The sequence below is a fragment of the Apus apus genome, chromosome 25 (genome assembly GCF_020740795.1).
Source record: "Apus apus isolate bApuApu2 chromosome 25, bApuApu2.pri.cur, whole genome shotgun sequence".
Lineage (NCBI taxonomy): Eukaryota > Metazoa > Chordata > Aves > Apodiformes > Apodidae > Apus > Apus apus.
Genome location: NC_067306.1, coordinates 2,316,493 through 2,344,291, shown reverse-complemented (window position 1 = coordinate 2,344,291; position 27,799 = coordinate 2,316,493). Strand labels below are relative to the sequence as shown.

Sequence of the window (27,799 nt, the reverse complement as noted above, 5' to 3'; positions counted from 1 at the left end):
GCCACCCTGGTGTGGGTGGGGCAGCTCAGAGGAATCCCCCCAAAATGAAGATATCCCAGTGATGCAGAGGGGCTTTTTGTTTTGCTCTGGAGATCCAGGCTGACCTATTCCTGCTTGCACAGGAGTCAAGGAGTCCCTTTATCTCTAGTACAAATAAGAGAGTGCTCAGTGGGTCTATAACGGCAGGAAACCAAACGCTGCCATTTATCACCCTCTTTGTTCTGAATTAAATCACCACGTGAAATGCAGGGAAGACTCAAACCTTTATTGTTTTGTTGGGGAAGGGATTGGGCCCCAGAATTACATCAGTTGTTTTCTCTAAACACCTATTAGCCTCCTCCATTATACTAACAGAACTGGTTTCCATCCTCTGGCTCATTTATTCCAACCCAGCATTATTGAAGTGAATGGGGTCTAGGCCCTGGATATTAGAAGAGCTGTTGGTCGACTCATAAATAACAAGTTGTCAAGGATTTTAATGGAAACCCTTGGAGTGCTGTAAATCTGTGCAGTTCTGCCTGCATCCCCCTCCCTCATTTCCATCACAATATCACTCCGGTGGGACTGCAGCTTGCAGCATGTGCCAGGCAGCAAAGATTGGGAGGACACGGGGGAGGGAGAGGGGGGAAAAATTAAAAAATCAAAAAAATCAAAAAGCCGGAGATGAAATGAGGGGGTTTGGAACAGTTGGTGCTGCGGAAGCATCTGCTGGGTGGGCAGTTTTGGGAGTCACCTGGAGAGGGGAAAGGGTTATTCATCCAGGGGGACTGGAGAGGGGGATAACAGAGCCAGGGATGCTTGTGGAATAAAGAGGGATGTGTTGCAGTTTACATCTCGCTCCGTTGGGCTGTGAAGCAGTAAATCTGGGCAAGAAGAGGGTTTTGTTAGGTTCTGATCACCACCTAAGTGGTAGAGTCAGTGCACAGGCTGCATAGGCTGTCTCTTGCTGTTGGTCAAAGAGGAGCTTCCTTTTCCTGATGAATTTTTTTAACCTTCCCAGCCAGTCCCAAGTACCTCCAGTGAAAATCAAACACCACGTCCTGATCCAGAGCACAATGTTTCTGCAGTTCCCTGGATCTGGCCAGAAACTGGGTCACTACAAAGTAATCCCCCCAAATACCAGTGTCTCAGCTGCCTGCTCAGATTGCAGCACCCTGCTGCATGAACACTACAGCCTTCTAGGAAGGTGCTCCAGCTCACTCCTCCATTCTCTGTTGGAAATATTATGGACTATATCATGATGGGCACAGCCATGCTGGTGCCCACCCTGCTCACAAAGTAGAGGCAACTGCACAGGACCCTGTTTAAGAGGTCATCTGGGACCTCTGCCACCCAGGGAGCCAGAGCTCATTAAAATCTGTATTCAAGGTCAGTTTAGGTGTAAATGGAGCCTTATCCCTTGGCTTATTACATAATATAAATAAAAAACAACATTGGTGACAAAGCTTTTGCTGGCTGCAGAGTGCCCAGGGCTTGTAGTCTAATATAATTACTTGTCTGGCTCTTGAGAGTCTAAAATACAGCAAAGCCATCCTAAATTAATTACTTCAAACACAGCTTCTTTCACATTTCAACCTCCCCTGACAAGCACTGAAGAAGCAGGTCTGATGAGACCTTCTACAGAACATAATTAAATCTTACCCCTCTCTCTCAGCCAGGGAAACAGTTCCACAGACATGAAGGAATTTGGCTAAAGCCACTCAGAAAATTTGTGGCATAATCCTCCCCCCACCCCCTCCTCCTCCAGATTTAACATTAATTTGGAGGAAGGCTGAACAGCACCAGAAATGAGAGCCAAGGTGGAGGAAAAAAACAAAATAAAATGGATGGCTGCCAAAAGGGATTGATGCCCTTCAGACTCCAGGGAGTTTTTAACCCTTCCCAATGGTTTCCCCAGCCTGGTGGGGTTCATCAGGCTGTACTTCTCTACTGATCCATAAGAGATTTGCCAGTGGGAGCAGCTGCTTCCAGAGTGAGTTGATAACTCGAGCCCTCAGGCACTTACATCTGGATGTCTCATCCCCTGCCTGCTTCCCTTCCCCAGGAACAGGATGAGACTGGAATACTGCACGTTGTTACAATGTGTATCCCCGTGGGGCCTTGGTCACGATGACAGCATCTAAAATGCAACCAGAAACAAACAGTGGCAATGAAAAGGACCCAAACCAAACCAGTCAGCCTGAAGATTCTGCACGGCTTTTGACACTACATTTCCTATTGATAATAATTTGCAGTTTTCTAAGCCAGTGTGGTTAATTCCTTTTTTTTTTTTTTTTTTTAATAACAGTGATAATGTTTTTGAGAGCAGCTGCTGCACGTTTTGTAGTACAGCTGAGAGAGCCATATGGATTTTTAATTCCTAAGAGTTATTACTTGGTTGGAGCAGCGTGTGTGAACCCACGCCTGCCTTAATGGAGTCATTAAGACTTGACAATCCCTCCTTAAAGAGGGCTATTGTTAGGGCAGATCTACTCCAAAATGTGGGCAAGGTTTGGAAGAAACCTCTTCATCACCTAAACCAGAGCACATCAGGCTTTTGGGGGTTTTTTTAGGCAGCTCAGTGGTTTTTATGCCTTTAGGAAGTCCCTTCTCTGTCAGTGTCATTTTAAAGGCCTGTCTTGTGTCCTTGGAGAGCTGTACCCCAAAAGTGTGCCTTGAGGTGTGATTGTTGCTTTACACTGGTGGGTGTCCCAACAAATCAGGCAAAATGGGGGCACTCAAACTTTCTTGCAAGCTGCTTACTAGAAGACCACTCTGCTCTTAAAGGAAAAAAAAAAAGTAAGAGACTACTGAGTTACAATCCTAACACATCTTTTGGAAGACACATTAACTTTGAAAGAGATATTAAATAATATTTCTCAGTCAGCTCTTCTAAGACAACCTCTAAACAAGAGATTCTTGCACTTCACCCTTAAATATGTGGCCCAGACAGAAGACAAACTAATTCTTTAGTCTCAGTAAAAACTCCAATCCTTGTGTTTACAAGCACCAGAAGAGAAAAAGATGCTGCTTTAATGTAGGAGCTGTGTATACCTATATATCATTTGGATGCATCATACTGAGTATGCCTCAGATTGCTGAAATAAATCTAAAGGAGCTCACTGGATCTTTAATTCTACAGAAAATGTTGGAAAACTGTTAGCCTTATGACACGTATCGGGATTGTAAAATCTGAAATGAATTCTAGTAAATCTGCTGGTGGCTGCCATGGAAATGGAGCAGGTTAGTTTAAAGGAATCAGCACAAAAAATGTTGAATCCAAGGTTTTTGTGTGCATCGAACAATTAGCTTAGAACAACCTGCTCAGTTTTTAGCCATCTCAGTCTGTTTCCATGGCAGCAAGAACTGAATTCATAAAACTGTTGCAAATTCTGGCTGTAAATGGTGCTGCCCATGGTGTCAGCAGCACCAACAGACCTCAGAGTCTTATGTTCAGCTTCCTGAAACTGGTATATGCTGTTTGTTTGAATTTAGGATTCTTCTTGTGCTGTTTTAAAGATCTAAGACAAGGTCGCCCCAGGACCTGTGCACTATCATCAGTCCAGAGCTAGGGCAGCACTAACAGAGCTGGTGCAAATCAAGCTTGAAACTTTTGGCTGTTTAAAACTAAGTCATGGGATGGTTTGGGTTGGAAGGGACCTTAAAGATGATCCAGTTCCAACCCCCCTGCATGGGCAGGGACACCTCCCACCAGCCCAGGCTGCTCCAAGCCCCATCCAACCTGCCCTTCAACACTGCCAGGGATGGGGCAGCCACAGCTTCCCTGGGCAACCTGGGCCAGGCTCTCCCCACCCTCACAGGGAAGAATTCCCTCCTCATCCAACCTAGACCTCCTCTCTTCCAGTTTTGATCCATTTTCCCTCATCCTCTCCCTACAAGCCCTTGAAAAACATCCCCCCTCAGCTTTCCCCCAGACCCCAGCAGCGTGGAATCTCACGATGTTTACTGCCTCGCTAATTAAACCTCGACTGGGAAGCTCCTGTACGCTCACTGTTGCTTCTAGATCAACGTTTGGCTCTGCCCAGGCCTTCCCTGCTCCCCCTGAAGCCGCTCTGGGCCTCACACCCACTCACCAGCCTCACCTGCAGGCCCCTACGACTGCGTATTTGAAAATTGCCGGCTGGAAGCGGCGCCCTGCGCTGCCAGCCCTCCGCACGAAGCCTGCAGGCTGGAAGGGAGCCGGGTTATGAGGTGGGGATCGGTTCTCCGTCCCACGATCCCGCCCGGCCATGAGGGGCCGTGAGCCATCCCGCCCTCCCCTCACCAGCCCCTCCTCACAACACCGCCCGGGGCCCTCATGAATATTCACATCACCCCCCGCCCTCGCAGCTCTGATTGGCTGTGGCCCTTCAAGAGAAGCCACGCCCCCCTCGGCCAGGCGGGGCGGTTGGTTTGGGGGCGGGAAAGGAGGCGCATGCGCAACGGCGGCCCAACCATAGCAACATCTCCCCCCCTCCCCTCGATGTTGTTATCCAATCAGAGACCTCCCTGTCCGTTTGGCCCAATGGAGCGGCGAGACGTTAATAAGGAGGCGGGGCTTAAGGGCGGTTAGCCGGGTTTTGGCCAATCAGGAGCCTGCTCCTCTCAGCCGGTGTGGCGGGTCCCGCCCCGCCGCGTCGTTACCTCAGCGGCTCGGCGGGGCGGGAGGTGGCGGCGGCTGCTGCCCCCGGGCTCCCCGGGGCTCCTGCTCCCCTGGGGCTCCTGCCCCTCGGTGCCATGCCCTCCACGCCATACGACGTCCCCCTGCCCCGCAGCTCAGCGGTGCCGCCGGGCCCGGTGAGAGCAGCTGTGTGAGGGGAATGGCTGTCTTCTTAAAGGCCGCTGCGGGCCTGTCCCCGCCTGGGGAGCCTCCCCCTGACCTTGAGTTAAAGTCCCGTGTGACGAGTGCGGGGGTGAAACCTTGAGTGGGGGGAAAAAAGGGGCCTCGAAAGTTGCGCTGTGGCCGCAGATGGGCCGGTTGGGTCACAGAGCAAGGAGGGAGCGTTGGATGGCTTCCCCACCCGAGAGAGGTAAGAAATGCTAGCATAACTGTGTGTAATCGAGCCCGAAAGGCCTAGTAAATACACATTTTCACAGGGGTCACAGCGCTGTTTTAACATACCACTTGAATTGCTGGAAATAAAAAAGCTTCAGTCTCCGTTTGTCTTGCCTTGCACAAAGCTTGGCAGCCTGGCTCGGAATTCCCTCGGTGCTGGAGCTGCTTCCAGACGTGTGTCACCAGCCAGAGCCTTCCTTTACTGGCCCCCGAGTGTCTCCTGTTGTTCTAACTCTTGCTCTTTGTGGGTATCCACTATCCCTAATGTTTAATCTTGCTGAAGGACTGGCTTGTGATCACCACACATAATTCTCTCCTCGTGACTGAAGTTAGGCAAGAAGTCAAAACTTAATCCGTCTGGGAGCTCTTGCCAGTACTTTCTGGATTCGTGCCTTGAGAGGAGAACATGGAGAAGCACTGGAAATGGCCCCGTTCCCAACCCAAAGAAAGCATTATTCAGGGTTGTATTCCAGGAATCTTTGTTTTTCACCACTCAGAAATATCAATTGAGCCATTTGTCCCAGCAGTTATTGCTGGCTAGCACAAAGCTTCTGAAACAGTAAGAAATGGTCGGTTTCTGTGGTAGTAATTTATGACTAATTGCCCAGATTATCATCTAAAGCAGGCAGTTGGTAAATAATATATGCCCAGTGAGCAAAAGCAATCCACCTTGATTGATGGCCCAGGTCTAATTGAACGGTGATTCTACAGCTCCCTCTGAATTCAAACAGAGAGTTTGAAACTACAAATCTTAATTTTCTTGAAGCTGCTTCTACTCTTCAGGGTGTGGAGCTGCTCTTGGTCACAGTTTTTGGGGAGAAAGAGACAGTGAGGAGTGAATAGCATGCTGGACAGATTATCATCTAAAGCAGGCAGTTGGTAAATAATATATGCCCAGTGAGCAAAAGCAATCCACCTTGATTGATGGCCCAGGTCTAATTGAACGGTGATTCTACAGCTCCCTCTGAATTCAAACAGAGAGTTTGAAACTACAAATCTTAATTTTCTTGAAGCTGCTTCTACTCTTCAGGGTGTGGAGCTGCTCTTGGTCACAGTTTTTGGGGAGAAAGAGACAGTGAGGAGTGAATAGCATGCTGGACAGATTATCATCTAAAGCAGGCAGTTGGTAAATAATATATGCCCAGTGAGCAAAAGCAATCCACCTTGATTGATGGCCCAGGTCTAATTGAACGGTGATTCTACAGCTCCCTCTGAATTCAAACAGAGAGTTTGAAACTACAAATCTTAATTTTCTTGAAGCTGCTTCTACTCTTCAGGGTGTGGAGCTGCTCTTGGTCACAGTTTTTGGGGAGAAAGAGACAGTGAGGAGTGAATAGCATGCTGGACAGATTATTCCACCTCAACAAATCAGCTAATGGAAATTAAAACTACTCAAGGTCTTGTTAGTATGAGCTGGCTAAGCTATATGCAAATTATGATCCCTTTTGGGATTGTTGTTGTGTGTTTTTTTTTTCAATCAAAAAGGCAAAGATCAAAATATTTGGTTGATGGCTTTTGTTTGTTTGTTTGTTTGTTTTTCCCTGGACTTCTTTCCCTGAGCAGGGTTGTCAAGCTCTTCCAAAAATAATTCAACTTCTTTCTCAGTGTCTTTAAGGGCTTGTAGTGAGAGGACAAGGGGTGATGGGTTAAAACTGGAAGAAAGGAGATTGAGGTGAGACCTGAGGAGGAAATTCTGGAGTGTGAGGATGGTGAGACCCTGGAACAGGTTGCCCAGGGAAGCTGTGGCTGCCCCATCCCTGGCAGTGTTGAAGGGCAGGTTGGATGGGGCTTGGAGCAGCCTGGGCTGGTGGGAGGTGTCCCTGCCCATGCAGGGGGTTGGATCTAGGTGATCTTGAAGGTCTCTCCAACCCAAGCCATCCTGTGATCCTGTAACTGATGTCCTGGTGACACCCTGTGACCCTCTGAGGATGTTCCTCTATCATGTTTTGTTACCTCAGCATCCCCTGACCCTTTGCATAACAGCTTGGTAAGTAAACAAGCCTCTTAGCAGGAGTTCATGACAGTTCAATACATCACAACCAGAAAAATCTTAATGCTTCCACTGTCCAAAGCATCTTTCTCTTGAGAATCTCTGAGCACTTCATAAATACCAGTAATTCATCTTGGTAGGATCTGAGTGCCATAAATAAAATTATGCATGAGGTATTGAAGCAGCTTCTGTGGCAGAATACAGCAAGGGTTGTATTTATCCAGCTCAGGGCTGCATGCAAGTTTTGGCACAGTTGGTACATCTATAAATACATACCTAATTAACTTTCTGTATCATTCTGGTATTATTATTCATGAAGCATTATTGTGGGGGAAAAAAATAGTTATTAAAAAAAGATATCTTGGGTGGAAAAACGGATCCTAAATGCAAAGATATTCCTTTTTTCTTCTTTCTGAAAAGATGTTGTGGCTGGAAAAGTTTCTGGTGTGCAGTTCTGGATCATTCCAACCCAGAATTAGCTCTGCTAATAAGTGGTTGTAGAATGGGGCCTGGCTGAGGAAGAGGGTTCATCTTCCATTGAAACTGCTGATTTCTCAGAAGTGATGGAATTGGAATGCTGATGAGATTGCAGTGAAGTGAAATTGAAACTGTTGAGCCTCATTTATTGGGTTCTTTAGAGTAATGGGATCAGTATAAGGCTGATCATATTTAGTGCCATTAAATCTTCTGTGCTTAATTAAGATGCTTTGTACATTATGCAGTGTGACCAGGATCATGTAGAGAGGAAGGGAGGAGGCTAATACCTTTCTAACCCTGCATCTTGTTCATTCATTTACAGGATAATGTATGCATGCAGCTGACAAATTATTCCATTAACAAGAACAGAGCTAATTCTGCTGGAGAAAAAGACACTGGGAGGAAGAGGTAAAAAGGAGAGAAGCTTTCTAAGCTGCTCCCAGAGGGCGAGTGTTTACCTTCTCTTGTACATCTTCAGGTGCTTGACAGAAGTCTCAGAGCATCTCTTTGTGCTTCCCCAGTGCACACTATGTTTTGCTGCTGAATAAATCAAGTGAAGCAACTCAGATAAGTCACAGAAATGAACACAAACACTGAGAAGCAAACTCCAGAGAGGAATTTGTGCTCCAGCTTGACAGCAGACATTGTTGTTTTTTTTCCATTTGGTCTGAAGTGCTTGCCTGCTTTTCCTAGCTACTCCAATTTGGCTAATATTATCTCTCCCTCCAAACTTTGCTTGTAATCTTAAATCACCGTGCTCTGACCATTCCACATCTTCACTGTATTTGTTATCTTTGTCAGCCACAATGAGCAGTTTTATATTAGTTTCCCCAGACATCATATTTTTCCTGTTGCACACATTTCTCTAGCATGGTTCCTTCTGTGTTCTTTCTTTGGAAATAAATCAGCTGCTGTGGTTGTGCAAGGTGTAACTCTCAAAAGGTGATCCAGGAGTTTACATTGCTTCTTTACATTTTCCTGCTTAAATCCTTTCCTGTTCTAAGAAATGGGATTGCTCTAACTCAGTAATAGCTTGAGCAACAGAAGTTTCTAGGCATGAAAAGGGTTATAATTATATCAAAAAGCAGTACACAGATGGAGCTGTTGCAATAGAAGGTAGAAAAACACCCATTTGCTTTGGGTGTATTTGGATTTGTTATCAAAGTTTTCAGGATTCCAGCTTTTCTAGGCAACTGCCCACTTCTAGTAACTGCTGCAGAAAGGGGCTGCCATCCCAGCCAGAGGTGGCTGCATGTACCAGATGTGATTATTAAATAGCTATGAAACAGAATGGTCAGAACTCCTCCCCCGTCACACCAGGGTGCTGCTCACTTTGGAAAGTGCAGCTTTGATACTTGAGTCACAAATCCAAGCTCAAGTTGCCTGGGGTAGGAACCCTGCTAAAAGCGTCTCTTGGATCCTGCAGCATTATCATGTATTAATTGGTTCCTTCCCTTTCCCTTGCCCTTCCCCTTGCCCTCTCCCTCTTCCCCTTCCCCTTCCCCTTTCTCCCCCCTTTTCCCTTTCCCTTCCCCCCCCCCACACTTTCCCTTTCCCCCCCCTTTCCTTTTCCTTTTCCTTTTCACTTCTCCCCCTTCCCCTTCCCTTTCTTGTTTTATTTTATTTCATTTCTTTTCTTTCCAGCCTGGGCTGCTACCATCAGCCTCTTCCTTACCACCAGTTCGGGCTGTTCCAGCTCGTCCCAGCGCTCCCGCAGGGTCCCGCAGCCGCTGGCTGATGCGTGGCCGGCAGAGGGGGATCGACTACACCGAATCACTGGGAAAACGGGAACTGTGCTCCCGGTCACACGCCTGCAGGAGTCCTCAGCTTTGTGGGCAGCTTCACTCCGGTTCTTTGCTCACAGGAGCCTTTCAGAGCTCTCCCTTATCCTCGGTGGAAGCTACTGGGTAGTGGAAGGGTCAGACTGGGGCTCCCAGAGAGCAGCAGGTTCATGCCAGTTCCTCCCAGCACACACCGGGTTGGTACCAGCTCTACAATCAACCCGAGGCTGTAATTTCAACCAGAGAGTGTTTCCCTCCTTGCAGTACGTGTCTAAACCACCTGCCATCCCTCTGCCCAGAACAGCCTGGATAAGAAGGCCTTTTTTTCCAGCTTGGGTGACTTGTAACCAAACCCTTGTCAAGAACAGCAGCAAAACTCCACAGTTCCTGGGCCACCTCTGAACTTGGGTGCTGGGATGGATGCATCCTCCAGGGATGGGGCACCCACAACCCCCCTGGGCAACCTGTTCCACCCCCTCACTACCTTCATGGTGAAGAATTTCTTCCTGATGTCTCACCTAAATCTCCCCTCTTCCAGTTTAAAACCATCACCCCTTCTCCTCTCGCTGACCTCTCTGGTGAAGCAGAGGAGTGGAAGCTACAAATAAATTTGAGGCCAAAGGAAGAGGAGAAGAAAGAAGATGGTAATACCTCTCTGGCCAAGAACTGTCACCTTCCAGGAGTGTTCTCCACAGAAAGGATGCTAACCAGCCAGGAGGGATGTGCATTCAGTGAAAAAGGTTGTGTTTCAGAGAAAAAGGTTGTGTTTCAGTGGGGCACATCACTTCCCAGGTTTGGCTTCACACTGGAGCAAGGGGAGATGTGAGTTACTCAGCAGGTGATTTTTCTTCCCTCTGACTCAGCATTGTACCCTCAGCACACTGTTTGTGGGCAAAGCATGGGGAGAGCAAGAGGTTCCTAATTTTAATTTGGAAGTGATTTAGGAATGAAGGATTGAGCACTGTTAAGAGGGGAACTGATTTGCTTTGTGTGCTAGATGATTAATCAGCAATATTCAGTGTATGAAAACTGTCTCTGCAGTGATGTATTGACTTGGTAGAAGCTCTAGCTGGAAGGGAAGACCTTGAAGGTGCCATTTTCTGCTGCCTTTCTTTGACCATCGTGTCATTGTCGTTACTGGAAACAATTCAGGATAAATATCCTGACAGAAAGAGGATTTTTGGGATCTGGTTTGCAGGTTTTTCAGCATGGGTTTAATAGAATCTGTGGGAGGAATGTCACAAGCTGGGGGGGAAGGGTTTTCTTTCTGTCCCTGTGTGATTTCAGTCCATCTCCAGAGCATGGATGTGTCCTGCAGCCCTGCAGTAGCAGTGTGGAGTGGCTGGTCTCAGTTTTCATCTGATTTGAGGCAAAAAGGCCTCCTGTATCTGACAAATTGCTTCAGTGGAGAAGGAGGTTTCTTTTTCAAGGGCAATTTCCAAAAATGTACATTTATTTACTGCACATGAACAAAACTGTAGAGAAGGAAACACTGTCCCCACCCAAAGCCCTCACAACATCTGCCCTGATAAAAGAAGGATTTGGGGCTGTTGGTTGTTTCTCTTCCAGCAACAGAACAAATCTAATCCAGTGCCTCATTCTGCCTGATCTTCATCCCTGTGCCCTGAGCCTGCTGCTGTTCATTGTGCCAGGGTGGGGCTCAGCACTTCTGCTTTGAGCTTCACCTGTGGAACTACAGGAGGAAAATGCTGTTGTTTTGTTGTGAGAGTTGTTGTCTGCTTCAGAGGCAGTTACAAGTGCTGTCCAGCTGTTTTCTGTTCAATGGTTTCAGGTCAAAGTCACTGCAGGAAGGTGGAGAGTGAGCAGCTGACTGAGCAGAGGATGAAAACCTCTGCCCCAGCAGAACAGCAACATAACCCAATATTAAAAGGTGAGCAGCTGGGCACAAGGATGAAGATCGGGCAGAATGAAGCACTGGATTAGATTTGTTCTGTCTTCATGTGATGCCATCCTCACTTTTTTCCTAGCTCATTTTTAACAGCAGCCAATTCTGTAACACAGCCTGAGCTGCTGTTCTGCATTTCCCTGACCTCAGCAGTGCTGCCCCCAGAATGAATTTAGTCCCTACCATCAATCTACTTCTGAATCAGCTCCTTATCCGAGCTATTTAGCCTTGGGAGACAGATGTGTCTGCTTTAGGGAAGATAATTCCAATGCAGGGCATTGATAAAATAGTAGTCTTTTCCTATATTTTAATAGAAGTTTTGGTAGAAATGAAGGAACCTACTGGAAGACTGTTCCTATGTAAAAATGCAGTCCAAGGAAGGTGGCTGGAAACCACCACGGATTTGACACAGAGTTATTCAGGTCACTGTGGGAAGGATTATGTGAGCCTGGAAAGTGGTCATGAATTGCCTCCTTGCTCTTTTTCTAGCACCTAGATAATCAGCACCCTGATTCACTGCCCTGTGATACCCACATGGTGGAAGGAGAGGTGAGAGATCTGCCTGCAGGTGGAGGGAGAAATTCCAGGTTTTTTTCAGAGACTAAATACTGGAATAATATTTGAGTATAAAAGAGAAGGGAGAAGCACTCGTTCAGCTTAAGGACCAAAGGTTGTGAGGCAGCAAGCAAAGCAAGTAGTACCTTTTTCTTTTGTCCTTTCAGTTCTGGAACGAAATGTAGAGTAAGAAATGAAACGTGGCAGATTAGAAACACTGTCTGGACAAAGCATCCTTGGGAAAACATGGTTATGGCAAAATTGTGGGTAAGGAAACTGAGGCACAGAGCTTGCTGCAGGTTGGCAGAGGTGATCATCTGTGCTACTGGACCTCTCTGGAGCTTCTTCTGTGGCCCACAGGGTGAGGAACAGAACCAAATCTCGCTCTCTCCATAGTGGAGTGGAGAGTTTTGATAGCTTCAGCCTGGTTTGGGTTCCTGCTCCAGCTGTTTGATATATTCAGGTCATCAAACACTTCCTTTAATTCTGAAAAAAAATAATTTCACTGAAATATTCTTCTTCCAAGGCATCTCTTTCAGTAGCAGAATCTCAATAAATGAGGCTTTGTGACTATAAAAGGAAGTTTCTTCATTGTCTTGTGTCACTTTGGAGAAAGAAAAAGGATACAGAACTAATTCTTTCCTTTTCTTGGTCTAACAATTACATCAGTTTAGGTATTAAAATGGACAGATGTGGAAATACAGACAGGAAGCAGCAAATCAAAGCAGTGAGTTTCGGAAGAACTGGACTTTGGGAAGTGCTTCAGTGTTCTCTGTGCAGCCCTGAGCAGGGAATGAGGACAGGGTGGGATGTCCTTGGGATCAAGTGCACTGGGAATGCACGTTTTATTTAACAGCTGAAATGGAATCTGGCCATTTCTGGCTTCTACCTGAATACCAAATACTAAAAACCTGTCCCAAACTGTTAGTCCTTTGCAAGCCCCCAGCACATAATACCACAGATTGTTAATACTCCTGAAAAAAATCAATGAATCCAATTAAGTGACCAAAATGAGAGTCAGACTCCTTTAAAAATCTGATCACGAGAGACTATAGAAACTGCACCTTTTTATTTAAGTTGAGGAAAACCAGCCAAGCTCATGTTCCACACACACACACAAATAAGCCACTGTCCTCCTGGTCTGGCTGCAAAGCACATTTTCAATAAGTTTATGCTCTAACAAGCTGTATCAGTTTCATCTCAGTAGATCTGATGGTTATTGAACAGTGTTCAATGTTCTGGAGGGTGCCAGGCACATAATTGTTTTTACAACACTGTAAAATGAATCAGACTGAAATTAGTGTCACTCAGCAGAATCACTTCCCTTCCCTTTAAATTACTTCATCTGGGAGTTAATCAAAAAGAAAATGAAGTTTTGACAGTGCCCTTCAGCTAAGGGCAAGCACAGGTTCAGTTGTCTCCACTTCATTTGGCTTGGGAAGGAATGTTTCACATCAGCTGCACTTGCACTCACTTCCCTGCTGCTCAGCAGGATGGTGCTGCCTTCCCAGCTCTTCCCACTGAGAAGTCGAGTTGGCAAAGGAAGCTGATGCCAGCTTTTCATTTCAGCTCCTGTGAAATGTGAGCTAGCAAAGAGGAGCTGCAGGAAAGCGAGGGGGAAATGGGGATTTTTGTGGGGAAGGTCCCAGGAATAGCCTGACAGCTTGAGGTGTTCTAAAGCACAGAGAGAATCTCACCCCTCCTCTGAGCTGGGGAGCTGAGGAGGTGCAACCAGCTCATATAACTCAAATAGACCACTGGGTACAAATATCAAACACCATCTCCTGGATTTCTCTGGGATAAATTGGCTCCTTGCTGAGATCAACCCAACCTCCTTTGTTCTGCCCACTTTGAATTGTGTCTATTGGAAGCAATTCCAGTAAATCTCTCTGCCTTGAAGGCATCCAGGTCTCACTGTATGTGACTATTGCTTTGTTCTGATCGTTCACTGGAGCAGGTTTATTATTTTTCACTCCATCATATTTTGTATGCACGCAGGTTTGGGTGGCATTTATTAGTAGTTTGTTTCTCAAACAACGTCTGGCTGATGAGTTATATCAATAACAGCTGGGCAAAGTAAGATGATCATGGGCTATAATTATTATATACAGCAATACTGTCAGCTAAAGGCTCTGAGAAATTATCCAGGCTAGAGGATAGCTGGAGTTTCAATAGTGCATAATCCCTTTGCAACAATACAATTATGCAAAATGAGATTAAAGGGTTTATCTGCATGTGAAAATTGCATCAGTTTCCATTCATATTGCTTTTCAGCTGGTGCAGATAATATTCCTCCTCTGGTGGCTTCATTTCAAGAGGAAAACAAGCCCCAGCTTCTACCTTTCCAGCTTCTCTGAAGGAAATGGTGCATTGGGGCTGTTTTGGTCCTTTTGGGTTGCATTCAGAGAGCCCTTCCTTAGCTAACAGGCCTGCTAAAGTGAAGCTGCTGCTCCTCCTCTGTCCTACATGAGTTAACTCAGTTTTAATACAGTCCCAGCACAACCATGAGCTGTTCCAGTCCAGCACAAGCCCCGGGAATAACCTGCTGCAGGAGCAGGGCAGGACACTCAGGATACACCCACCTACCAAATGGAAATGGGAGCTTAGCAGGAGAAGACAACCCCAGCCCAGCTTTAGTACAAATAACAACAGAGACAAAAACAGAAGAACTGAGGCTTAACAACAGGTCAGGAGCCAAAACATTTGCTCAGCATCTTTCAAGGGCCTGCAATTCCAGCTGCCAGCCTGTGTAGGAAGGTGCAGGTCCCTGCTTGTGAGCAGGGAGGAGCTGTGCTGCTCCCAAGGCACATCGCCTCTGTTGGGAGCATGAGATTGGGATTTAATTAGTTCCAGTGCATATGGGACAGCTTCTTTCATTACAACATATATCTGAAGATTTATATTCTCACAGAGACAGGGAGGGATGTTGCTTGTGGAGTGCCCTGACTCCTTCCTGCTGAAACTGCTCTAGATTTCCTACCCTACAGCACAGCCAGAAGAGGCACCATGTCTGAAATCCCTGGGTTATTTACCCAAGGCACCATGTCTGAAGTCCCTGGGTTATTTTACCCAAGAAGTGTAGAGGTCAAGGAGAGCCAATACAGATTTTTTAGAATATCCAAGATAAAACCCCTTTGTCTTTAGGAAGGACACCAGCACCTTTAGGAAGGACACCAGCACCTTTAAGAAGGGTTCCAGCACCTTTAGGAAGGACACCAGCACCTTTAATGAGGGTTCCAGCATCTTTAGGGAGGTTCCAGCACCTTTAGGAAGGACACCAGCACCTTTAGGGAGGATTCCAGCACCTTTAATGAAGGTTCCAGCACCTTTAGGGAGGGTTCCAGCACCTTAGGAAGGACACCAGCACCTTTAGGAAGGACACCAGCACCTTAGGAAGGACACCAGCACCTTTAGGGAGGACACCAGCACCTCAGGAAGGACACCAGCACCTTTAGGGAGGACACCAGCACCTTTAGGAAGGACACCAGCACCTTTAGGGAGGACACCAGCACCTTTAGGAAGGATACCATCTCTTACAGGCTGAGGAAAATATCTTCTCTACAAGGACTGAAAAAGGGGGAGCTCAAGAGAAGAGATCACAGTACACCAGCCATGAGGAAACAATATTTACTCGTTAATCTCTTTCCTTAAGCAACAACTGATAGTGTTTCTGACACGTGTTCAGTAATGAAAGGAAAATAGGAAGCCACTGATGGCAAAGTCACACACCCTGCTTTTAACAGCCGGGGCCTGGGCTCAGAAATACTTGATTACATGAAGTCACACGGGTGGTAACATTGCTCACAACCACCCAGGACCAGCAAGCAGCATTTATTGGTGCTGGCATTCATCAAAATGATCCAGCACTGCCTGATGTCTTGTGGTACGTGACGAGTCAGCAGGAGAAGTTGTACATAATGACAGTGGAAAGGCAGCAGGAATTGGGAACCATCTGTCAGACGGGTGCTTGGGAAGGGCTCTGATGTGGTGTTCATGCTACACGAGGAGGGAGAGCCCAGATCTGCCTCTTCTGCTGGTGAATGTGACACGATGTGGGCACAGGTATTAGAAAGTCCCCATTATTTTGGCAATGGGAAGAGGATGAATGACCAGACACAGTCTCCTGCTGCATGGGAGCACAAATATATACACCTGGTCTGCATCTTTTGCTGTAAAAATCCTGGCCTGGATGATGTTGGAAGGACATTTGTCCAAGGGAAGGACTCAAAATGTTTTTTGAAGGACTTTGTAGGGTGGCAGTGAATAACTCTGGCACGGAGAAGCTTTTATTTTGCTTTGGAAATGCACATTATGCCCCAATGGTGTTTATCAGCAGCAAGGATTGGACTGAAATGAGGAGGAAGAACATAGTCTGAGACCAGCAAAATGCTGGGGAGAGGTTCTCCAGGGAGGCTGGGAGATATCCCTGCAGGGATGGCTCTGTGCTTGGAGTATATGAAACCCACAGCTCCTCTGGAAATGTTGGTGCAGGGTTTAAAGATTTTTAAGAATACTGTGCAGGCTAAAAAAACCAGCAACAACAATAAAAAAACCCAAAATAAACAAACAAGCAACCAAAATCACACACAAAAAAACCCACAAAAAAACCAGCAAACAAACAAAAACCCCCACAAAAAAACCCACATCAAAATTCTGAAAAATGGGGATTTTTTTTGAGTGGAAATAATCATCTGTAGGCAGCTCCAAACAGGGCATAAACCCCTGGCACAGAAAAATGGCCCTGGGAAAGGGAATTGTACCAGTCGATGGGAACAGGGGCAAAAATAACTTAGAGCAGAGAGAAATAAATGGTCGAAAAATGTATCCTCTGCACGTGGCTTTCCTAGCACCACGCACGTGGGGTGGGTTTTTTTATTAATGAGTGTAATTCATTTTATACACCCTGATTGTTTGATAATGAAGAAAGAAAATCGCTTCCTCTTGCTGGGGATCGCCTGGAAATTCAAACGTGAGAAGGTAGAAACCAGGTGGGAAAAGGTCGCTGAAAGATCCCTGATTCCGTTTCCATCCATGTTCCACGAGGACAGGAATGATTCACCAGGGAAAGTTTCTAATTTTTCCAACCAGACCCCGGGGTTCACGTCCGGGATCACAACGAACCCCGGATCCCGCAGGATAAATTTACCGGGAAGACGAAAAAGGGAAGAAAATGAAACTGAAATCAACCCCAGCGTAGCGGTGATCCCAGCCGAGTCGTTCCCAAACAAACCTCTCCTTCGTTTCGTGGCTGTTTTGGCATCTTCGGGGGCCTCTTGGGGGCACCTTCAGGTTTGGTTTCTTTTTAATAATCCCGGTAATTCACGTAAAACGAAGCAGTTACCGTCGCGGCTGGGAAGTCGATGCCTTTGTCAGCCCAGGAGGGAGGAGAGGAGCCGGTTATTAGGGGGTACTGGCAGATCCCCCCCCCCTGCCAGCACCTTTTCCCACCCTGGGGAGGGTTTGGGGGAGACGAGTAGAACCCCCCAAAACCCAGCGAGGGTTACCAGGAGCCCCGGGGGAGCCACAAAGTCAGTGGCACCAAAATGGGAGAGGAAAAACCAACCGTTTTCCCAGGAGAGAGAAAGAAAAAAACCCAACAGGTAGCGCTGGAATATTACAGGGGGGGAGGAAGGGAACCCCCCCCCTTCCTTCGGGGATAGAATAATTCAGGAAACATGGGGGCTAAGTGGGAAAACAAGTTTAAGAAAAAATCGTTACCAATTTTGTAATTATTTACCCCGTTTCCAGTGATATCTCAGGATTTTGCTGTTGGAGTTTTGAGGCGTGTTTGGGGGGGGGGGTTGTTGGGTTTGGGGGTTGTTTTTTTCCAGTGTTGCAGGCACTAAGAAACTAAGGGAAGGATTAAGGAGGAACTTTCCCCATCGGCTGAAGGAAATGCCACAAATAAAATGTTTATTTGTGACTTTTGTAACACGGTTCTCTCCAAGCCCGGGGTGATGCCCTGCCCGGACTGGGTCTTTCCTTACAGGTATTAAATAAAAATACCACCGGGGAGTTATTTTGTTAATGATGATCATAATAATAACGTATTGATATTATTAATTTTATCAATATTGTTGTTGCTGGATCAATGCTAACCAGCTTAAGGATTGATGTCAATATTTATTTGTATGCTTAATAATACAATACATGGATAAATGAGCTCTCAGGGAAATTATCAAAGGGATCTCGGGTCTTGGTTATAATTAGAGTGTCTTAATTACTATATCTGCATGGGCCAGGGTGGAAAGCAGCAGTTTTCCCCCCGTGGGAAGCTCCGTGTTTTGCTCCGTGTCCCGAACACCGGGAAAACCGACAAGTGCAGGGAGAGGAACCGGGAGGGAAACGGGTCCGGGGGGGTCTCTGGGCCGGACCGAATCGATCCCAGTTCGGGTTTTAAAAGGTATTCGGTCCAAAAAAAAAAATAAAATAAATAAATAAAAAGAAATTAAAGATCGATGGAAATCTGGCCGTGGAAATCGTTCCGCCTGGTTCGCAGCACAACTCGCCCGAGGTGGTTTTTTGCACCGCAGCGGTGGAGGGAAAATACAAGGAATTTCCTGGCTTTTTTTTTTTTTTTTTTTTTTTAAGGAAAACGAGGGAAAGAAGCTGAGGGCATCGATGCTCAAGTTGGCAGGAGGTCTGAGCTGTGCCACGTCCCAGCTGCTCGGCCACGGTCCTTATTTATCAGCAGGACGTTAAGAAGAGTGAATATTAAACCCTCTCTCCTGCTCGGAGGCGATGGAGACTGGAATTCCGGAGCCTCCACCGGCTCTGCTCAGTGCCTGGATTTATTTATCAGAAGCGTAGGCAGGGACAGGCACCTTTTCTTTAACTTCAGCTGCCCTAAACTTTTCAGAGTTGTTGTGTTGTGTTTTTTTTCAGCTATTTTCGAATCGACAGAAATTTCTTCCTCTGCCGCCCCGACCCGAGCTCCTGGTCCAGCTCCTCCCGGGGTTTGCTGAAACCTGCGGGGTTTGAGCCGTGTCTGCCTCCAAACGGCCTGAAATGCCTGGAAAACCCCCTTTCACCCCCAAAACCGGCGGGGCTGGAGAGGGGAGCCCCAGTCCCTGCCTGCAAGGATGGAAAAAAACGGGGAGGAAAAGGGATTACAAACGCCGGACTGGGATAAGGGGGGGTTTCTCCGTTTGGAAAAGGATGGAATGATGTTTCTGCTGAGCAGAATACAAAGCCCAGACCTTGTCCTTCCTGTGAACCAACAATCCCGCCATTGTGTTCACGCGTGGGATTTCGTGTAGTCTGGCACTTGTAAACAAACGATTCGCTCACCCGTCCGCTAATACGTGACGCTGTTGGTTTGTGGTTGTTTGTTGTTTGTTTGGGGTTGGGTTTTTTTTTTTTCCCCACCGTTCTGCCAAGTAACGTTCGGTGTCTAATTGATTCACAGCAGCGCATTTATTCCCCCAACGAAATCGATTCGGCATCAGCTGCCTGGAAATCACAGCCGGGAACGTGTCGCGGGGACGCTGCGAATCCAGGGAATACCTGGATTTGGGTATCGCCTTCCATCTGAGGCTGTAAAGCTGTTCGGGTCTTCGAACCCCTGGAGCCCCCCAGGCCCCCGTTGCAGCCCGGGAGGGAGGTGGGAGATCATTGAGGGTCTCCCCCCCCAGGAAGGGAGGTGGGAGATCATTGAGGGTCTCCCCCCCAGGAAGGGAGGTGGGAGATCATTGACGGTATCTCCCCCGAGAAGGGAGGTGGGAGATCCCTGAGGGTCTCCCCCCCGGGAAGGGAGGTGGGAGATCCCTGAGGGTCTCCCCCCCAGGAAGGGAGGTGGGAGATCACTGAGGGTCTCCCCCCCCAGGAAGGGAGGTGGGAGATCATTGAGGGTCTCCCCCCCGGGAAGGGAGGTGGGAGATCACTGAGGGTATCTCCCCCGGGAAGGGAGGTGGGAGATCACTGAGGGTCTCCCCCCTGGGCCGCCTCCTTCCCTCCCCCCGCACCCTCCTCTGCCCCTCCTCACCGGCCACCGCCCCTGCAATAAGGAAGGGGGCGGGGGGGGAAAAAGGCGACCTTTGGAACCCCCGTCCCCGCTTCCAACCCCCTCCTTCCCTGGGCACCCGCCCACGCCCGGCGGGGACCCAGAGCCGGGGCGGACCCGGCGCTCGGGGTGCCCCGGGGGGGGCAGATCCGGGGGCACCCACCGGGCTCCTTGCCCGGCTCTCGGCCCCCCCATGGGCCCCGCGGAGAGGAGTGAGGTAGAAGTTGGGGAAGAGATGGGAAGGGAAGGCTGGGGAAGAGCAGCCACCAGCGGGGATGCTCGAGGGGGGGGGCTTGGCAACCCACCCCCTCTGATTTACCGCGCACCTCCCCGGGAGGGGTGAGCGGGGGAGGTGAAGGAAAGCAGGGCAGTGCTAGGGAAGAGGAGGAGCTCTGGGGACCCAGTTTGGCCTCAGAGTGTTTCTAGCAATTGACCGACTCAGGTTGTGCTCTCAAACCTTTCCTATCCCTGGGACTATCCCCTCAAATTGATTTCCTGTCCCCTCAAACTGATTTCCTATCCCCTCAAACAGATTCAAGGGCTGAGGGGGGACAGGGAGGAGCCCCTGCTCTCAATCCTTGAGCTTCTGAACAAGTAAAATTGTCTCAAATCGCATTAAAACCCAGCAGGAGAGGGAATCTCACTCCCTGTCCCCCATGGTGCTGCATGATGCTCTCCCTGCAGTACAGGTGGAGAAAAGCCCAAGATTCTGCTGGGAAAGCAGCAATGCTGTACCCTGGACACCTCCGTGGGACATTGTCACAGTGTGGTCACCCTCAGGAGGCTCATAATGGTTGAATTAGATGACTTTAAAGGTCTTTTCCAACCAAAACGGTTCTGTGATTCCATATTCCCGATATTTTACATGCTCTGAAGACTTTAGCCCCAAAGGCCTGGGGAGGTTTTTCCATGAATAACAGGAGGCCCAATTCCCATTTCAGTGGTCACCACAGGCCTGGGGACCTCAGCTACCATCCTGCTGGCCTGAGCACCCCTGTGGCCAGCCTGGAGCTGGAGCAGCCATCACTCATCTTGCCTTGATTTATGATCCAGCCTTCTGAGCTCAGTGAGACTCCCCTGAGCCCAAGGCATGAATCCGGGTCTGGCCCCTGGTGGAAATCAACATATTGGTGGCTCTGTCCAAAAGACAATGGTCTTGTGTTTGGATTTCTGCCCTAGGAAGAAATCTGTCATCTCCCAGTGAGACAGAAAAGAGCAATAACCCAGGGAGTGCAGTGGAGCTGTGCAGGAGCAGAGGCACCATCCAGCTTACAGATTTATCCACGGGTTTATGATACCAAGGAAGGGGATTCCTCTGGTTCCCACCTCCAGGCTGCCCCATGCCCCAGGTACCCAGCAGTGACCCACCTGGTGCAGGCTCCTGCCCTGGCTGGACACCACCAGATTCACCTTCTGCAGAGCACATTCTGGAGAACAGGCCTCAAAAATCCTCCTGCTCCCACCCAAAATGTGGCTCACCTCCAGCCCTTCCATGCACATGCTCAAGCCATGGCCCCTCACAGGCTGCCCACAAGACCCCCACCCAGCTGCAGGCTCCCACCAGCCATGGAAGAGAGCAGTAGGGAAGAGCAAAGGATCCTGATGGCTCCTTGGGAATTAAACATCAAAAGCAGGGTTTAAAAGCCAAGCACAAATCAAGTCCCCTTTTTCTCCCACAACAGCTGAAATCAATGGCTTTAGCTGAGCAGGAACTTGGGGAACACAGAGTTAGTCCCTGATGTGCTGCCAGGCTCAGGGCCGACAGGGAAATGTGCTCAGGGCAAAGGGCTGGGTGGGATAGATGGGATGGATGGGATGCACGTCCAGTGGGGTGTGGAGAGGGTGTGCAGAGAGGCACATTTTGCTGTGTTTAAAGAAAGGCAGGCTGAAGAAGGAGGAAGTCTGGGTTACACACAGAGCAGGGACACCCCCCTGCATTTATGTGGCTGTTCCCAGGTCAAGGATGTGCAAATCTGCAGCAGACAGAGACATAAAACACAAACATTTTCTGTAACACATTTGTATTTTGCCTCTCTGTTCCATGGCAGGAGTATTTGATCCATAAGCTGAACCAAGGCCACATCCCCTTCTCTTCCCCAGGCTTCTGCTTGGTGGGCAAAACCGTCACCAGCTCCCACCACACTTCTTTCCCCACCCCCAGAGGTAGGAATTGGGTCAGGGTTGGTCCCCTTTGAGGTTTCATCCTTCCCAGGGTGTGGATTTGGGGCTGGGGGAAGCCAGGGCTGGAGAGGAGGATGCAGGAGGTGGGAATGGAGCTCTTGGAAGGGCATTTTCAGTGGAGTGGGTGGGTTTGGGGCTGGGAGTGGGGGGCAATGACAGCTGTGGCCTTCAGGGAGCCACCAGGGTGTCTCATTTTCCGTTTTGGTGGAGAGGAGGGAGGGACCCAAAGTGGAGGTTTCAGGTGGAACAAGCTCGGGAGGAACACACCATCCACACACCATCCAGGCGGCTCCAAACGGAAACTGAACGGCAAGGAAGGAGCCCGGGGAGGGGAGTCAAACCCTGGGAAGTGCAGAGGTGGCCAGAGCCGGGTTCAACAAAACACCCCGAGTTTGAAATCACCCACATATTCACACACACACACACAAAAAAAAAGGAAAAAAGAAAAAGAAGGAGGGGGGAGGATGCCAGAAGTGTGGTGCAATGATTGTGGCGCCGGGGCTTCAGCGCAGAGCAGGGATAAAAAGAGTAAAGAGAAGTCAGGCCAGGCTCTCTGTTCCCATGCCAGCTGATTTGTTCAAAGGATCCACCAGAAATGCGCTATAAAGTACAGATTCTGGCCCTCCAGGCATCAGGGAGAGAAATATTCGCACCTACATCCCGGGCTTCCGGGGATGCCTGTGGGGTGGGAAAGGAGGGGCGGGTGGAGGAGAGGGGAGAGCAAAATAAAAGGGAGGGGGAAAAAAAAAGAAGAAATAAAAGATCAAAATGTTGGGCTTTATTTGATTTCTTCATTTTTTTTTTTTTTTTCTCCCCAGAAATATTGCCAAAATCAGAAACCAAAGAGCTGGGCTCCCTTCCAGACCCAGAATTCATTTTTCCAGCAATTGATTATTTCCAAACGTTAAGTCTTTAAGTAGTTCCAATTTCCCCTTCAAACTGATTTGAGGTCTGAGTTGGTTTTGAGGTTGTTTTGTTGGTTTTTTTTTTCCCCTTGCCTTTTGTAAAGACAGCCTCAAATTCAATTGCTTAAAGCAAATATAAAAATCACGGACTATTTCCAAGTTATTCTAAAGCTTTTGGGGATTCCAGATGGCATAAAAATCCAATTATTCCTATCGAGAATATAATAATATAATAGATGCGAACTAGTACGAGCATTTGATAATTTTAAGCCCCATCATCGAGAGGATAAACTGGTGAAAGAAATAATATTTGCTCATTGGAAAAAAAAAATAAAAATAGCCGCTCCTCTGGCTTTATTGTGTCCTTAAATATTCTACTGGATTTTCCGCCTGAAATTGTCAGAGATGGGGAATCTTAAGGTCCGTTTGGAAGCCGCATTTTAATCTATTTCCGCGGCAAATCCTGCTCGAAAATTTCCGCCCGTTTCAGAAAGGAGACGAGCTGGAGGGAGGCACGAGGTGCGCTGCCATTTCGGAAAGCGGGAACGCCTCTAAAGAAATAAGCCGAAGTCCAAGAGGGGTTTTTTTTTTGGGGGGGGGGGGGGTGAAAAAGGCGAATTCCTGCCCTTCGGCTGCTCCTGCCGGCGCAGCATCCGCGGGGGCTGCGGGGGTCGCTCCGGCTGCTGCCACCCCCCCTTCCCGGCCTGCCCGAGGAGGCTCCGGGAAAAGGAATCAAATCCTATTTCCACAAATCATATTTCTATAAATCGGGGGTTCTCTTCCCTCTTTTTTTTTTTTTTTTGGGTGCGCTCCGGGCGCTTCTTCCAGTAGATCCCGCTCTATTTTTTTTTTAATTCTTCTTATTAATTTTATTTCATTTTATTTTTCCTCCCCGCTCGGATTTTAAAACAATGAACTAAAATGAAAATAAAGGGACAAAAACTACCAGGAAAATCCGCAGCGAGTCGCTCTGTCCGGGAATCCCGCTCCGAGCTCAACCCGGGACATCTCGGGACCTTCTCCCTGCGAAGCCACCGCGAGGGTCGAGTTGTCCCCAAGGACGAGGGGGAGGGGGTCGGGACAAGAAGAGGGGGGGGAGGCGGCGGGACCGGAGCAGCCCCGACGGTCACAGCGAAGCCCCGAAGTCAACAAGCTCTTAACTTTCAACTTGGCCTTGACCTCCGGATTGAGCCCGACCTTTCCGTGGTGAGACGCGGGGGAGCTGCGGCCCCCTCGGCAAACACTCGCCCACCCGTCGTGGCCCCGGTTTTGGGGCTGCTTGAAAGCAAACGGGGAGAGGGCAGGAGCGGAGGAGAAGAAAAAAAGGGCATCAAAGAAGGAGCGCAGTCGTTAAACTACGGAAAGGGGAAGAAAGGAGCTTTGAAATCGGAAAGGTGAAGGCTAGGAAAAAACAACTGGGATTTTTTAGGTTTGAAAAGAATCATCCTTGGTCAAACTCCGGGATTTTCAAAGGACGAAAAGGAGCGAGGAGTGGAGATCAGGCTTCGCCATGGGGTTTATTTCTGTCCCTGGGTAAAAGGAGACGGGATGAGGGAGCGGATCTCGCCCAGACAGCTCAGGGCAAAGCCCCCGCAGATGATGGGAGCTGGAAGGAGCCGTGTTTGGGGGGGTGGGGAGGGGAAGCTGCCCCCCACAGCTAACCGGGCCTTTTGCCCGCCTGGGTGAGCTTCTCAATCATCACTCCAACCCTTACTTTTTGTCGGGATTTCTGTCTCTATGTATCAAACCCTGTCGCGGCTGCTCTGGGCTTTGGTGGCCCGAAGACGTGGCAGGAGGAGAATTCTGATGGCGATTTGATAATGAGAAGGCAGAAATATCTCGAGGCATGAGCTTCAGCTGCCTTTGGAGAAATTCCGGCAAAGCTTTGCCTCAGGCAAGGCCTTTTGGGGAGAGCCAGAGAGAAAAAGGAGCTAGAAACGCCGCTGTGTGTTTGTACCATGTGTACAAACAATTAAAAACACGCGTACCTGAATAATTAATTAGCACGCACACAGGCACAGGCCTCAATGTATTTACCCCAAAGTTTTCCAGGCCCATTTAATTCCTCCTTGCCACGTCAGTCTGTCTTTCCCCCTTTCCACCAGTCTCTCCACCTGCCCACTGCTCCCGGACCCCAAAGGGGCCCTTCTGTGTTATTTTTCCCCTCCTCATTTCCAAACTCTTTCCCTTTGGGATGCCTCCCAGCCGGGGTCCAGCCTGAGCTGCAGACCCAGCCCAGGGCCACAGCAGCGCCCTGCGTGGGAATTGCTGTGCACAAGCAGATTGCTTCCCTTCCTCCCTTTGTAGTTGTTTGGTCTGGGTTTTTTTTCGGGGTGCCAGGGATCCCCTTTTCCCTCTTTCCTTGCCTTTTGAGGCCATGCCCCGTCCCTCTCCCGAAGGATACACATTTCAGCCTTTTGAAGCTGAAAATGATGGGGTGGGGGGATTATGCGACGACGTGTGCGGGATAAAAACCCCGAGCAGAGGCAGAGAGAGAGCCCGAGGGTCTTCTCCCCAGGGAGGGGGAGAAGCCCCCGGACCTGCACAGGAAGAAGGGGCCACCCAGGAAAAAAAAAAAAAAAAAAAAAGGGGGGGGGGGGAAATAATAAAAGGTGGTTTTAATCTGAACCCGGATTTTTCCACCGGGGACTGCTCCTCCGCGCCGTTCATGATCCTCCCTCCCCTTCCCCTCCCCTCGCCCCCCCCCCCCCCATCCCTCCCCCCGTCTCTGCCCCTTATTTTTTTTGGCAAGATGCAGCTCAAGAGGCGCCTCCCGTGTACCCGCCTGTCACGTGCAGGGGGGGGTGGCCTTCCCCCCCTCCTCCTCCCATGACAATAAAAGTATTTTCGCAATTTCTGCAGCCAGGGTTTATTAGAGCCGGAGGTGTTGGTTTGTTTTTTGTTGTTTTTAGTTCCCCCCCCCCCCCACCTCCCTCCTTCTCCGTCCTTTTCCCCCCGAGCAGCAGCCAATGAGGCAGCCCCCGGCCGTTGCGTCAGGGCAGCCCGGCGGGGAAAGGCAGCTCTCGGCAGCTCTCAGCCTTTTAAAAAGATCCGGGGACCCCCCTCGGGCAGTGCCCGGGTGCTGCCGAGCAGGCTCTCCCCATGCCCCGGCCCCAGAGCCGCCCCCCATGCAGCCCCCGGAGCCCCGCGGCCCCCCGGGCCTCGAGGGGCTCCTGGCAGCCGGCGGCTTCGCAGGCGGCCAGGGCAGGGGGCTGCTGCCTCCTCCTCCTCCCCCCCCCTGCCCTCGGCGGCCCTTCGCCTCCCCCCGGGATGAACCCCGGGGGTTACACGACGGAGGGACCGGCCGAGCCCCCCAAACCGTGTCCCGCCGCCCCTCCGCCGCCTCCGGCCGCCCCGCCGGGTCCCGCCGCCTCCGCCCCGCTGCCCTACGGATACTTCGGCAGCGGTTACTACTCCTGTCGCGTCTCCCGCAGCGCCCTGAAAACCGGCCCGGCCCAGGGCCCCTTCCCCGCCGAGAAATACCTGGATCCCCCCGCGGCCAGCGAGGATTTCCAAAGCCGCCCCGCCGAGTTCGCCTTCTACCCCGGCTACGGGGCCCCCTACCAGCCCGTGGCCGGTTACCTGGACGTGTCGGTGGTACCGGGGTTGGGCGGCCCGGGGGAGGCCCGACATGAGACTCTGCTGCCCGTGGACGGTTACCACCAGCCGTGGGCTCTGGGAGGCGGCTGGAGCAGCCAGATGTGCTGCCCCAAAGAGCAGGGGCAGGCCGGGTACCTCCTGAAATCCGCCTTTGCAGGTAAAGACCCTGTGCTGGGGCTGGAAGGGGGGAATGGGGGGGGTTGTGTGGGTCCATCGTGCGGGGGTGGGAAGGAGACTGAGGTTTGAAAATCATGTTTGGGAGCTGCTCTTGCCATCCAGGAGCACTTGCTAGAGAGGTAGCCCAAATTACCCAGCGAGTAGGTTTCATAAAATAATGATTTTGATGAACACCTCCCTCTGCAATTCATCGCCCTCGGAACAGGGAGGGGAACTGCGATACTGTCGGGGTTCAGCTGGTGATACTATCCGGGTTCAGATAAGATCCCGCAGCCCGGCAGCAGCACCGGGAATCGGGGCTGCTTTAGAGGGGCCGGGGGTGGGCAGGGTCCCCACTGTGCAGGGCCCTGGACCGCGGGGACCCTTCCCACTCCGCGCTTGGGGGTTGAACTTGCCCCTGGCCCTGCAACAACCCGCGGTGAAACCGCGCAGCGAGTACGCGGGACTTAGCGCGGATCCCACCCACGTGGGTATTTTACCAATACCTGGGTTTCTCCCCGGCAAAATCATCCTAAATTCGGGGGAGGACACCAAGATTTAAGTATCAATTGGGATAATATTTCACTTAAATATCTTTAAATATCAGGGAGGCTGGAGGGAAGAAATAGGGTGGCACGGAAAGAGGGTGCTGCTTGCAAGGGAAAGGTGACGGGAGGTGGGTGCAGGAGGGGTGTCGGGGTGAGTGGGGACCCCCCCCGGCTCCCCTCAGCCCGGTCTCTCCCCACGGTCAGACTCCGCTGGGCAGTTGCCCCCCGACGGCTGCTCCTTCCGCCGGGGCCGCAAGAAGAGGGTCCCGTACAGCAAAGGGCAGCTGAAGGAGCTGGAGAAGGAGTACGCCAGCAGCAAGTTCATCACCCGCGACAAGAGGAGGAAGATCTCGGCCGCCACCAACCTCACGGAGCGACAGATCACCATCTGGTTCCAGAACCGGCGGGTGAAAGAGAAAAAAGTCGTCGCCAAAATTAAAACCACCACCACCAGCAGCAGCAGCAGCAGCACCCCGTGAGGACACGGCCACCCCAAGCCCCGATGGGGTCCTCGTCCGTGTGTGTGTGTGTGTCCCCTCCTCCCCGGGGGGATTGTCTCTGGCACCATCAGGAGCAGGAGCGAGCGGCAGCCGGGACGGGTTGAACCGTCCCCGCGGTCGGGGCAGCGCTGGGATCCGCTCCTCGCCTCTCCCGGGGGGGTGA

The 27,799-nt window shown here is 49.9% G+C and overlaps 1 protein-coding gene and 2 long non-coding RNA genes across 3 annotated transcripts; 2 read left to right on the top strand and 1 right to left on the bottom strand.

Moving 5' to 3' along the window:
• Positions 1 to 250: 250 nt before the first annotated feature.
• Positions 251 to 4,254, bottom strand: LOC127394499 (uncharacterized). The gene is made up of 3 exons (XR_007891637.1): positions 4,083 to 4,254; positions 2,006 to 2,119; positions 251 to 863 (listed from the first exon to the last, which is right to left on the bottom strand). It is a non-coding gene; the product is annotated as an uncharacterized LOC127394499 (long non-coding RNA).
• Positions 4,255 to 4,623: 369 nt separating this feature from the next.
• On the top strand, positions 4,624 to 12,322 carry LOC127394494 (uncharacterized). Its single transcript, XR_007891632.1, has 3 exons — positions 4,624 to 5,009; positions 7,825 to 7,910; positions 9,147 to 12,322. It is a non-coding gene; the product is annotated as an uncharacterized LOC127394494 (long non-coding RNA).
• Positions 12,323 to 25,960: 13,638 nt separating this feature from the next.
• Positions 25,961 to 27,582, top strand: HOXB13 (homeobox B13; the record flags this gene model as incomplete). Its single annotated transcript, XM_051640084.1, is given in 3 exon segments — positions 25,961 to 26,053; positions 26,055 to 26,589; positions 27,341 to 27,582. Coding segments are annotated over 3 exon segments (870 nt in total), but the record flags the coding sequence as incomplete, so codon positions are not given.
• Between the last annotated feature and the right edge of the window lie 217 nt (positions 27,583 to 27,799).